This window comes from Gigantopelta aegis, chromosome 4 (genome assembly GCF_016097555.1).
Source record: "Gigantopelta aegis isolate Gae_Host chromosome 4, Gae_host_genome, whole genome shotgun sequence".
In the NCBI taxonomy this organism is placed as follows: Eukaryota; Metazoa; Mollusca; class Gastropoda; order Neomphalida; family Peltospiridae; genus Gigantopelta; species Gigantopelta aegis.
The window spans coordinates 100,900,132-100,913,566 of record NC_054702.1 but is presented as its reverse complement, the minus strand read 5'-3'; the positions used below and the strand labels follow the sequence as shown (position 1 = coordinate 100,913,566).

The following is a 13,435-nucleotide window of genomic DNA, read 5'->3' as shown; positions in this document are numbered from 1 at the left end:
CACTTGCCATGCTAACAGCGCCCATTATTTTTAATACTTGCCTATATCTGCTAAAAACAAAGCCACAATTCGAAATACAATATTATATATAAATATATAATTGTGGAAATGTTTCTGTGCACTAGTGTCAAACCGACTGTGTATTTTGTAAATGGCTGAAATGTGTAATAAAAAAATGATTAATTGGCATTTCGATCCCCATCGGTGGGCCCATTGGGCTATTTCTTGTTCCAGCCAGTGCACCACGACTGGTATATCAAAGGCCGTGGTATGTGCTATCCTGTCTGTGGGATGGTGCATATAAATGCACTAATGGAAAGATGTAGCGGGTTTCCTCTCTATGACTGTGTCAAAATGACCATATATGTTTGACATCCAATAGCCGATGTGTTCTAGTGGTGTCGTTAAACAAAGCAAACTTTTTGACATACATATATTTGACACTTGGTCTAGAAAATGAGATAGGAAACCTGCTGCTGCCACATAGGATACAATGGTGTAGCAGCAAATGATCATCTATATATGCAGTTTCCCATAAACAGTTCAGCACATACCAATACTTTTGATAAACACGCAGCTGGGAAAGGTGTTAGGTTGGGGGATAACTCTACAATTTAAATATTAAAAATGTACTCAGGCGTGTGCTCAAACATATTATTCAGGGGAACATGACTTAACCTGCAGAGGCGGATCTAGGGGGCTCTCCAGGGGCCTGGGCCCCCTAAATTTTGTGGTAGTTATAATTTTATTATATATTAATTTTCTTCTTTTTTTACGATCCCCATCCGAAGTTCCCTTGGCATTCCACCTCATGTCACTGCCCCCCCCCCCCCCAAATGGATTTTCTGGAGCTACCACTGAACACCCCCCCCCCCCCATAAACTTCGCTCGCTACAGTCTAGACCCACCCCCTCCCCTGCTAAAATGCCTGAACACCCGCCTGGTAATGTGAGCCACTTCGAAGTGAATGTATTGAGAGTTTTCCGCTCCAGAACTGTTCAGGTGTATCTCAAATTATAATAAACTAAAAAGACGACGACGATGATAATCATCGTTATAATGATGATCATCATAATGGTTGTGATGATGATCATGATAAAAAAAAAGGAAAGATAAAAAAAAAAAAGGACAGGCGATATATAAATGGTACCAGTATATTAATAATACATATATACTAGTATGTTGATAACGAAAAAAAAAAAAATGTTTTATTTAACGACGCACTCAACACATTTTATTTACGGTTATATGACGTCAGAGTTGGTAACGAAAACATGAGTATTAAAAATGTGATTGTGAAACTTGTGTTTTGCATTAATAAACACTATTATGGGACAGTGGCGAAATTACAACTTTAAAAAGGTGCTTTTTTCAATATGGTGAAAAATACTGATAACACGACCTCTTCGATAATAAATAGATCGGCGATATCAAAGGAATAAAGGGTACATGTATTGTCATTGTTGGTCTTTTGTGAAACGTTGATATCCATGGCTGAATACTGAATTATCGTTAACACGGAAGTAATCAAAGACTTCTGCTAGACCTTGCCTACATTACGTGCACCTCAGACTTTTCTCTAGGTTACGACTAGTATCTACCGGCGTGGCTGACCTGGAAAAACTGACCCGAGCAATAACTATGGCAGCTGGTTTGAGACATAATATTTTCCACAGCATATTGTATCAGCAAACCGTTTGCTTAGGCTGTTTTCGTTACGCTTCGACTGAGCCAGCATCTACTGCATTAGATGCAAAATATCCACGACCGTTTAATGAAATTCCACACAAAAAAGGCTATCCTTTCATTGGCAATTTTCTGGAGGCTGTCCAAAGTATTAACAAACTTCATATTCTCATGCGGGATCGACATGAAATGCTCGGCCCGATCTTCAGGGAAAAGACGGGTTCTTTCGACATGGTCTGCATCACCGACGTAGATGCGCTCGAGCAGTTGCTGCGACAAGACGGAAAGTACCCCAACAGGACCGACATCCCGGCCTTTATTCAACATAGAATCGACTCTGGAGAAGCTTCTGGTATATTAATTGCGTGAGTATTGTACAGCATGATATTAATTATTATGACATATAGCTTTAGTGAAACATGACTGGGAGGGTGACACTCGAGCTAGGTTAAGTGAAACAGTATAGGCATGGGGGGCCTCGAGCTAGCTATGACGTACAGTTCAAGTGAGACAGGATAGGGATGGGGCATCTCGAGCTAGCTATGACATACAGTTCAAGTGAGACAGGATGGAGATGGGGGACCTCGAGCTAGCTATGACATACAGTTCAAGTGAAACAGGATAGAGATGGGGGACATCGAGCTAGCTATGACATACAGTTCAAGTGAGACAGGATAGGGATGGCGGATCTCGAGCTAGCTATGACATACAGTTCAAGTGAGACAGGATGGAGATGGGGGACATCGAGCTAGCTATGACATACAGTTCGAGTGAGACAGGATAGGGATGGCGGATCTCGAGCTAGCTATGACATACAGTTCAAGTGAGACAGGATGGAGATGGGGGACATCGAGCTAGCTATGACATACAGTTCAAATAAGACAGGATAGGGATGGGGGACCTCGAGCTAGCTATGACATACAGTTCAAGTGAGACAGGATAGAGATGGGGCACCTCGAGCTAGCTATGACATACAGTTCAAGTGAAACAGGATAGGGATGGGGGACCTCGAGCTAGCTATGACATACAGTTCAAGTGAGACAGGATGGAGATGGGGGACATCGAGCTAGCTATGACATACAGTTCAAATAAGACAGGATAGGGATGGGGGACCTCGAGCTAGCTATGACATACAGTTCAAGTGAGACAGGATAGAGATGGGGGACCTCGAGCTAGCTATGACATACAGTTCAAGTGAAACAGGATAGAGATGGGGGACCTCGAGCTAGCTATGACATACAGTTCAAGTGAGACAGGATAGAGATGGGGGACCTCGAGCTAGCTATGACATACAGTTCAAGTGAGACAGGATAGAGATGGGGCACCTCGAGCTAGCTATGACATACAGTTCAAGTGAAACAGGATAGAGATGGGGGACCTCGAGCTAGCTATGACATACAGTTCAAGTGAAACAGGATAGAGATGGGGGACCTCGAGCTAGCTATGACATACAGTTCAAGTGAAACAGGATAGAGATGGGGGACCTCGAGCTAGCTATGACATACAGTACAAGTGAAACAGGATAGAGATGGGGGACCCCGAGCTAGCTATGACATACAGTTCAAGTGAAACAGGATAGGGATGGGGGACCTCGAGCTAGCTATGACATACAGTACAAGTGAGACAGGATAGGGATGGGGGACCTCGAGCTAGCTATGACATACAGTACAAGTGAGACAGGATAGGGATGGGGGACCTCGAGCTAGCTATGACATACAGTACAAGTGAGACAGGATAGGGATGGGGGACCTCGAGCTAGCTATGACATACAGTACAAGTGAGACAGGATAGGGATGGGGGACATCGACCTAGCTATGGCATACAGTTCAAGTGAGACAGGATGGAGATGGAGTACATCGAGCTAACTATGCTATAGTTTAAGTGAAACAGGATAGGGATGGAGGACATCGAGCTAGCTATAACATACAGTTTAAGTGAAACAGGATAGGGATGGAGGACATCGAGCTAGCTAAAGTGAGACATAACAGGGATGGGGGACCTCGAGCTGGCTATGACATACAATTTAAGTGAAACAGGATGGTGATGGGAGGACCTCGAGCTGGCTATGACATACAGTTCAAGTGATGGAGGATGGTGATGGGGGTGGAGGGGGGGGACCTCGAGCTAGCTATGACATACAGTTCAAGTGAAACAGGATGGGATGGTGGACCTCGAGCTAGCTAAAGTGAGACAGGATAGGGATGGGGACCTCGAGCTAGCTATGACATATAGTTCAAGTGAAACAGGATAGGGATGGGGGACCTCGAGCTAGCTATGGCATATAGTTGAAGTAAAACAGGATGGGATGGTGGACCTCGAGCTAGCTAAAGTGAGACAGGATAGGGATGGGGACCTCGAGCTAGCTATGGCATATAGTTGAAGTGAAACAGGATAGGGATGGGGGACCTCGAGCTAGCTATGGCATATAGTTGAAGTAAAACAGGATGGGATGGTGGACCTCGAGCTAGCTAAAGTGAGACAGGATAGGGATGGGGACCTCGAGCTAGCTATGGCATATAGTTGAAGTAAAACAGGATAGGGATGAGGGACCTCGAGCTAGCTATGACACACAGTTCAAGTGAAACAGAATAGAGATGGGGCACCTCGAGCTAGCTATGACATACAGTTCAAGTGAAACAGAATAGAGATGGGGCACCTCGAGCTAGCTATGACATACAGTTCAAGTGAAACAGAATAGAGATGGGGCACCTCGAGCTAGCTATGACATACAGTTCAAGTGAAACAGAATAGAGATGGGGCATCTCGAGCTAGCTATGACATACAGTTCAAGTGAAACAGGATAGGGATGAGGGACCTCGAGCTAGCTATGACATACAGTTCAAGTGAAACAGAATAGAGATGGGGGACCTCGAGCTAGCTATGACATACAGTTCAAGTGAAACAGAATAGAGATGGGGCACCTCGAGCTAGCTATGACATACAGTTCAAGTGAAACAGAATAGAGATGGGGCATCTCGAGCTAGCTATGACATACAGTTCAAGTGAAACAGGATAGGGATGAGGGACCTCGAGCTAGCTAAAGTGAGACAGGATAGGGATGGGGGACCTCGAGCTAGCTATGACATATAGTTCAGTTGAGACAGGATAGGGATGGGGGGCCTCGAGCTAGCTATGACATATAGTTCAGTTGAGACAGGATAGGGATGGGGGACCTCGAGCTAGCTATGGCATATAGTTCAGGTGAAACAGGAACGGAATGGGGGGGGGGGGGGGCTCGAACTGGCTATGACATACAGTTCAAGTGAAATAGGATGGGGATGGGGGGACCTCGAGCTAGCTAAATTGATACATTATAGGGATGGGGGACATCGAGCTAGCTATGACATACAGTTCAAGTGAGACAGGATAGCGGTGGGGGACTTCCAACTAGCTATGCCATAGTTTAAATGAAACAGGATAGGAATGGGGGACCTCGAACTAGCTATGACATACAACTTGAGTGAAACATGACTGGGATAAGACAAACATTTATTTATTTACAATCCATCCATGTGTGTTTAGACTGGACTGTGTCCCCAGGGTAGCATGCTTGAACCGTAATTGTATATAGGCACGTCAAATACTTAATAAGTAAGTGTCAGATGAATATACTAACAGTAACATACTGTGCGAGTTGGGTTTTTTTTCATCCACTCCAAAATTCACTAATCTCACGTTCATTTGTATTGCTCTATGGAGGGAGGGGTGTTTGTCTCAGTGTTACTTAACATTATCAACACATATAAGTGATGTTTATTTATAAAGTAAATACATGTAGTTACAAAACGTTACAAGGGGGAAAGATGGGATATAAAAATGTCAAATTTGCTCACGTAAATTTAATTACAATATAAGTAATGAGATAACTAACATGTGGTATGTGTTCTTGTTTTTGTTTTTCTTACCTTAGTAAAGACGAGGACTGGGCTCGTATGCGACGTGTGCTCAATCGACGAATGCTCAACATCAAACACGTTGAGAAGTACGTTCCAGACTTCAACGAAGTGTCACGTGACTTCTTGGATAGACTGGAACACGTACGGACAGAGGACAACCGTATCACCGGATTAAACACAGAACTCTTCCACTGGGCGCTAGAATGTGAGGCTTGCAATGATTATTTTTCATCTATTAGCCAACTGGCTAGTAAATATAAAGTACTGCTTTGCACCCAACATTGGGGACCAGCTATTATATTACGTTTATACGACACCACTAGAGCACATTGATTAATTAATCATCGGCTATTGGATGTCAAACATTGGTAATTCTGACTCGTAGTCATCAGAGGATGCAGCAAGGTATCTTTTATATGCACCATCCCACAGACAGGATAGTACATACCAAAGCCTTTGATATACCAGTCGTAGAGCGTTGGCTGGAACGAGAAATACCTCAATGGGCCATCGACGGGGATCGATCCTAGAAGCAATACGAAGCAATCTTAGCGCTAACATCACCTTAAGTGCATGAGGTAGTTAACTACTAAAAGTGATCTTAGTGCTAAGATCGCTTCGTGGAACGGGACACAGGACCATCGATGACTAGATACCATATTACGTATATATGTCAATGACTAGTCCATTAAGAACTAGTAATATTACTGTGCAATGATGCTGTAATCGTGAAGGTTGTCTCTGTTTCAGCCGTGTCCACGTTGCTCTATGGCAGACGTATGGGGTGCCTGTCTGAAAATCCTGATCCAGAACTGAAAAGCTTCATCGAAGCAGCGCATCACATGTTCCACGCAACTGCTAATGTTCTCTTCTTCCCGCCATGGTTCGCAAAGGTCTTTCTCCCGAAGAGGTGGAACGACTTCAAATCTACAATGGACACACTATTCCGTGTTGGTAGGTATAGATACTAACCAGCCATATACAAACATTTATTAGACTATACACGGGCTCTGGATGGACAGTGACAATTGAAATACTAAAGCAATCCTTAAATGTGAGGGTGGGACGTAGACCAGTGGTAAAGTGCTACACGATTGGTATATCAAAGGTCGTGGTATGTACTACCCATTGGGATGGTGCATATAAAAGATCCCTTGCTGCTAATCGAAGAGTAGCCCATGAAGTGACGACAGCGGGTTTCCTCTCTCAATATCCGTGTTTTCCGTAACCATATGTCTGACGCCATATAACCGTAAATAAAATGTGTTGAGTGCGTCGTTAAATAAAATATTTCCTTCCTTAAATGTGATTTGTCATAAACTGTTTTCACAGATGTAATATGTTATAAATAGTATATCCTTCTTATAAATTGTTATTAGCTAAAATGAGCGTATGGGATACAAAAGCGTCTTTCACATGTACATACCACGGCTTTCGATACACCGATTTATACCAAGGACTTCAACGCATGGGCATCCGTGACGTTTAATATTCTGTATTTGTCATATCGATATTTTAATACATACAGTCCATGAACAACTACCAGTAGACAAATTTCAAGTAAAAACGTCTACTCACTATTTAGTCCAGTGTGTGTGCGTTATCGAGAACATGACACTTGGTCTTGCGAGTTGTTAATGAATAAATCCCGAGCAACATAAAAATGACCAGGAACATGCACTCCGTGACAACTCGTTGTTTCTGAGCTATTTCAATTAGTTTTCATGCAATACTGGATGTAAGCTGGACTGGCTGTAAAATATATCACTGCTCGATATTTGTATGCAAACATGCCAGTACATACTACGACCTTTGATATACTTGTCGTCTTGCTCTGCTAGAAATGCAAACAAATTAATTATGTATATCTGTTCACTAACAGCGATCGATCCTATAACCTACCATACTACAGGCTTGGGCTACATATGTTTTTATTACATAACAAATCCATGTAATAATTATATGATATTAGACGAGCTTCCATTTCGTATTATGTTTATGTCCTGAGTGAAACAATTTTCATTTGTCACGAGCTTTAAGTTTAACGAGTGACAATGAAAATTATTTCACGAGGGACATAAACATGATACGAAATGGTAGCGAGTTTAATATCCTATTTATTACCCATAATCGATCTTAATTCATATCACTCATCTCGTTTCGTTGATGTTCCCGTGAGGTTGTAGTGCGCCAATCGATGACGTCATCGTGTGATGTCAAAAGTGTTACTTCCCTCTTGGCATTTTAATGGGACGTATCACTTTGATATGTATCAAGATATTTTTAACCATATGGGCAATAATATCCAAGACAAACTATTTACTTTCAGCCAGGAAATGTGTCGATGAGAAACTTGAAATGCTGAAAGAAGAAGAAAACGAAGAGCTTGGCTTCTTGGAATATATTTTATCTGAACACACGTTGACCCCTCAAGAGATTTACGCCAATGTCACGGAATTAATGATCGGGAGTGTTGATACGGTATGGTTCAAGTTATGATGCCTTTCTATAATTTCAAAAAGAAAACATAAATATTTTTCAAAATCGTTTCTCTGTACAAGAAGAGTAAAAACAAAGTTCTGATAATATGGCTACTTCCACGTACTAGCAACTATGAAGAACAACATAATTCAGGATATAAACAATAATTTTAATTTACTATAATCTCATAAATATTCACAAATATAACACACCATACCCTTTCATACCACCCATCGATTTCATATTTAACACAATCATTCATTCCCGCATACCATTCACACCCAATTCACAACAATAGTTTACAATATTATGTCGTCACATAATATTGCATAATAGTCCACCAACAAACTATCAATGAATCACACAAGTTGCAAAGTCATGTTATTACACAAGTAACCAGTTCTCAGTCCACGGAGCACCTAGTATCTACTTAGATACACCAAACACCGAATTCACCACCTCTGTCAGCTCTCCATCCAGTTTTCCATTGCATCATCTCTTACGAACTAAGAGACCCCTCAACATCACGAAAGACAGCCCTGACTCCGTGACGCACCTCTTGTTATAACTTCCACCGCACCTGGGGCACATCTCACGTAGCATAAAAACTACAACAAAAGATTATTGAAATCACTACATTGTACCACATCCATATTTAACCACATACCCAGTACTAGTTCACATACATACATACATGTATTACACGCTCATAAACTAGTTCAGTTATTAATACATTCAATTAATAATCCATTCCTTTCTTGTTTACACAAACTCATAATATGCATACAATGTTTAAATACATAAAGATCCACAAACCAACATTTATCTCATATCACATATTTTACAAGCTTTACCTATTTCAGCTTAATGTAAAACATATACACATGATTCTACTCACGCTCTTATACCAGCTTTTAATGTACACCCACATATCTCGTTCCAATATATTTTTCCAAACGTCTCTACCAAAGAATGTGTTACCAGTGACCAGTACACTACACCACACTGCTTTTATTCACCAAAACTACTCACACCCAAGCTCCCAAAGCATGCACCACACAGTATTTCATACCCACACTCTACAGTCATTCTCAACAACTACAAGCCAAGCTACAGCTCTATTGTTCTATTGCATTAATAGTAACGCACAAGGCTGTCAATAATTATACACCAAGCTATTTCTGACTTCTAATGCTACATTGCCTCAGCTACACAAAACATACTGACAAAGTGAACAGTGACAATGTAGCTCAATACAAAAAATAATAATAATAATTTACAAAATACATTTGACTTGTGACAACTATTATGAGGACTGCCACTTCTGAATACCATACATCCTTTCTACTTCATCTGTAGGTCTGCCACTCCCAAGATTGGATGGATAAAATGAATCTAAACGAGCACATTGTAAAGTAATATACAGCAAAGTGTAAAGCGAAAAGGATGAACTAGCCAGGAAACAACAAGAACTAAAGGAATTTAAAAATGAAGTAGTGTAAACATACATTTATTTTATTTTATATGTAATATGACACATAGAGATTGTATCTCTACCATTAAATACTATAAGTATATCTAAATATAGATTAATTGATTTGACATTTATTTTGAAACAGAAAAGAAAGAAAGAATATTTAAGCTTTGCAATAAAAATAATGAAAGCTACCCTGAAGGTAATATTCAGAACTGCTGTACACCATACGTCGTAACATACATGTAAATCTTATTTTATTTGTTGTGTGGCAGACGTCGAACGTCGTGCAGATGATCCTGTATGAACTGTCAAGAAATACACGCGTCCAGCAGAAACTGTACGACGAGGTGACCGGCGTCGTACCGGAAGGAGAATTCCCCAGTGCTGCCCAGCTACAAAACATGCCATACTTGAAGGCCGTCATTAAAGAGACGCTCAGGTGATACTTAATATCTAGGTTTTTTTTATTAAATAGATTTATGTCTCTTGTTTGTTTTTGTTTCGGGGTGGAGTTTTTTCTTCTTTTAAAAAAACCCAACAACATTAGTTTGTAATTCATAGTGATACCAATACACTTTGGGAAATTTCTTATATTACAATGTATGTTTAATTTCTACCAAATTATGTATTTTTTTTATTATAAACAAAATTAATTATAGGTAACATTATTAATAAAATAAATACACTGCGTTTAGCCTCGTACATAGTACACGTCACTGTATCGATAGTAATATTCACTTAAGGATTGTCTGTTATTTCTTTTACGTTCATCGGGGTATGAACAAAAAACAATCATCCGCAAACTGTGTGAATCGGCGAAGCCGTTCTCACATAAGTTTGCGGATGATTTTATTTGTTCATACCCAGATGAACGTAAAAGAAATAACAGACAATAGTTATAATTAAATTTGAATCATACATGCTAATAATAACACTAAAACGTCATACTTTATTTTGAATTATTTTTTATCCATAAACAATAACGCTCATTAAGACAACTTGCCCATATAAAATGACGTCATAACATGTGACGTTCCCTGACGACGTAATTTTTACGTTCATCGAAAAATGAACAAACTCCCGTTGCTACGTCTGGACCAATCGGATGACGTTACGTTGTAATGAATGTAACAGAAATTTAATTATTTATTGATCACGAGGGGCGAGACGTAGCCCAGTGGTAAAGCACTCGCTTGATGCGCGGTCGGCTTGGGATCGATCTCTGTCAGTGGGTCCATTGGGCAGTTTCTCGCTCCAGCCAGTGCACCATGACTGGTATATCAAAGGCCGTGGTATGTGTTAACCTGTCTATGGAAGGGTGCATATAAAAGATCCCTTGCTGCTAATCTAAAGAGTAGCCCATGAAGAGGCAACAGCAGGCTTCCTCAATATCTGTGTGACGCCATATAACCGTAAATAAAATGTGTTGAGTGCGTCGTTAAATAAAACATTTCCTTCCTTCCTTCCTTTTATTGATCACGATTAAAAAAAACCCTTAACTTTAAGTATAATATTCATTGAAAAGTGTTTTCAATAGCCATTTGAATCTATTTACAGTGAAAACAATCGATAGATCGATTATACATGATTTAATATTCTTGTCACCACAGACTTTACCCGATTGGAAACAATATTAATCGAGTTCTCCAGAAGGACATGACCATCCTGGGATATCACATCCCTGCAGAGGTAAAGTATATATACACTAGTATGTTATATATAACGAACAAAGCTATGAAATTGACTGTTACATCAGGACACGTTGGATAACTTGTGCCCAATCCTTTTGTATATTTACCGTATACGCAATAAAATATGTTTTAAATCAATGATTTTTTTGTCAAAGATTGTATTTAACAATATATTCAGAATTGTATTTCTCAGAAGTTACTGTTAATTTATATTTATTAAATTATTCGAAACCTTCCATGGATATAAACAATCTCAGAATTTAAAAACAATTCATTAGATTGAAATAAACGTTCAGAAATTATCTTAAAGACTGAAGTTTATAGATGGTATTTACAGTATTTAAAATATGCCCCAATGCATATGGACGTACACAAACAGAACGAACAGTTTATGGTCGATATATGAGAGATTTTGATTTATCTATTTCTGCAGAAAACCGTAACTGCGTCACTATACGTGCTTGGTCGTCTGCCATCTTTGTATGATGACCCCGAGTCGTTTCGTCCGGAACGATGGTTACGTGGTAATCTCAAAGAGCAAGATAAAATGAATCGCTTTGCATTTCTACCCTTTGGACACGGGGTCAGGATGTGTATAGGTTTGTATGCCAATTGGATAACAAGTAGATATGGAGTAAGGGTTACTGCTGCTTAATATAATGTTTGAAAGAAAAATTAAAGAAAGCAAAAATGAAAATCGTATTTACCCTCGCATGCGTCTCCAATAAAAATACCAAAGGAGGCATACAATTTTGCTTTGTAAATAAATAAATAAAAGTATAGAGGTGTAGATATCTCACATAAAGACGATTTAGTCAACCATTACTTTTAGCCTTCTGCTGCCGTCAGGCCGCAGTTTATCCACGCTGTCCTAGCAATGCATGCAAAAGTGAAACACATTTCTCATCCAGAAAAGGTGAAAATTATTATCAGCTAATCCCAATAATAGAATTAAATGTTATCTGATGTTCGTAATTATATATATATATATATTAATTTATTTGCAGGACGTCGCCTGTCAGAGTTAGAAATGCAGGTGTTAATCGCACAGGTAATAGATTTGTCAAATTTACCACTTTGACGCTTGTAAATAAATGTTATTTTTGTGACACAAAAAGCTATTTGGATCTTATTTTTACAATGATAAAATTAACAAAATGAGGGCCAAAGAGATATATCAAACTGGAACCAACAGCAAGTGGGATGTGTGCGTGCGTGCGTGCGTGCGTGCGCGTTCGTGTGTGTTTCTATTTTTGATGGATGAAGTTTTTATTTTATGGGATGTAGTGGGGTTAATGTTATAAGATTTACAAATAATTTATGCTGAACATTAGAGGGATGCATTTTAATGCAAACTAATTGTTTCTTTTGCAGATGGTTGCTCGATATTGCATTCAACCCGTCACGATGGATCCTGTGGTTTTGAAAACGGCACTTCTTCTTCAACCGTCTGAACCAATAAACGTTCGCCTCGTTGATCGGGAATCATAATACTTGTGTGTGGAATACTCATGAAATATAGCATGGCCGAACATTACGGGAGTGGGGTACATGCAGTATTACACCCCTACTAAGTACAGTTCCACTGCCCCTACTTATGTTACGTTAGGTATGGGGTTATATAAATAATAACCTCATTTATTTTTTGTACATTTGTATATCTTTAAATGCAGTGAACACTGACACACGGAAATACTGTAATTTCCTACAGAGCGTGTTGTGTACGGGACTTTGTTTGTTTAGTTTAACAACACCACTAGAGCACATTGATTTATAAATAATCGGCTATTGGATGTTAAACATCTGGTAATTTTGACATATAGTCTTAGAAAGGAAACCCACTACATTTTTCCATTAGTAGAAAGGGATCTTTTTTTATGAAATAGTCTAATGGGCCCACTGACGGGGATCGATCCAAGACCGACCGCGCATCACGAGGTTTTTACGTTTTGGTAATGTAGTGATGTTACTGTTCCTTTTCCTTTCTCACCTTCGAGATTTATCTTTCACTTTCTTTTTAAACTACGGGTATTATGTGTTTAATATAAATGTAGTTATTGTCGAGAGTAGAGAGTAGAGTAGAGTAGAGTAGAGTAGAGAGAGAGAGAGAGAGAGAGAGAGAGAGAGAGAGAGAGAGAGAGAGAGAGAGAGAGAGAGAGAGAGAGAGAGAGAGAGAGAGAGAGAGAGAGAGAGAGAGAGAGAGA

The 13,435-nt window shown here is 39.7% G+C and overlaps 1 protein-coding gene across 1 annotated transcript; it reads left to right on the top strand.

Moving 5' to 3' along the window:
- Positions 1–367: 367 nt before the first annotated feature.
- LOC121371592 (1,25-dihydroxyvitamin D(3) 24-hydroxylase, mitochondrial-like) lies at positions 368–13,347 on the top strand. Its single transcript, XM_041497597.1, has 9 exons — positions 368–2,051; positions 5,597–5,787; positions 6,333–6,536; positions 7,912–8,063; positions 9,813–9,979; positions 11,151–11,229; positions 11,665–11,830; positions 12,239–12,282; positions 12,606–13,347. Exons 1-9 carry the CDS (start codon positions 1,642–1,644, stop codon positions 12,720–12,722), a joined length of 1,530 nt encoding a protein of 509 aa, XP_041353531.1. The 5' UTR covers positions 368–1,641; the 3' UTR covers positions 12,723–13,347.
- The last annotated feature ends 88 nt before the right edge of the window (positions 13,348–13,435 follow it).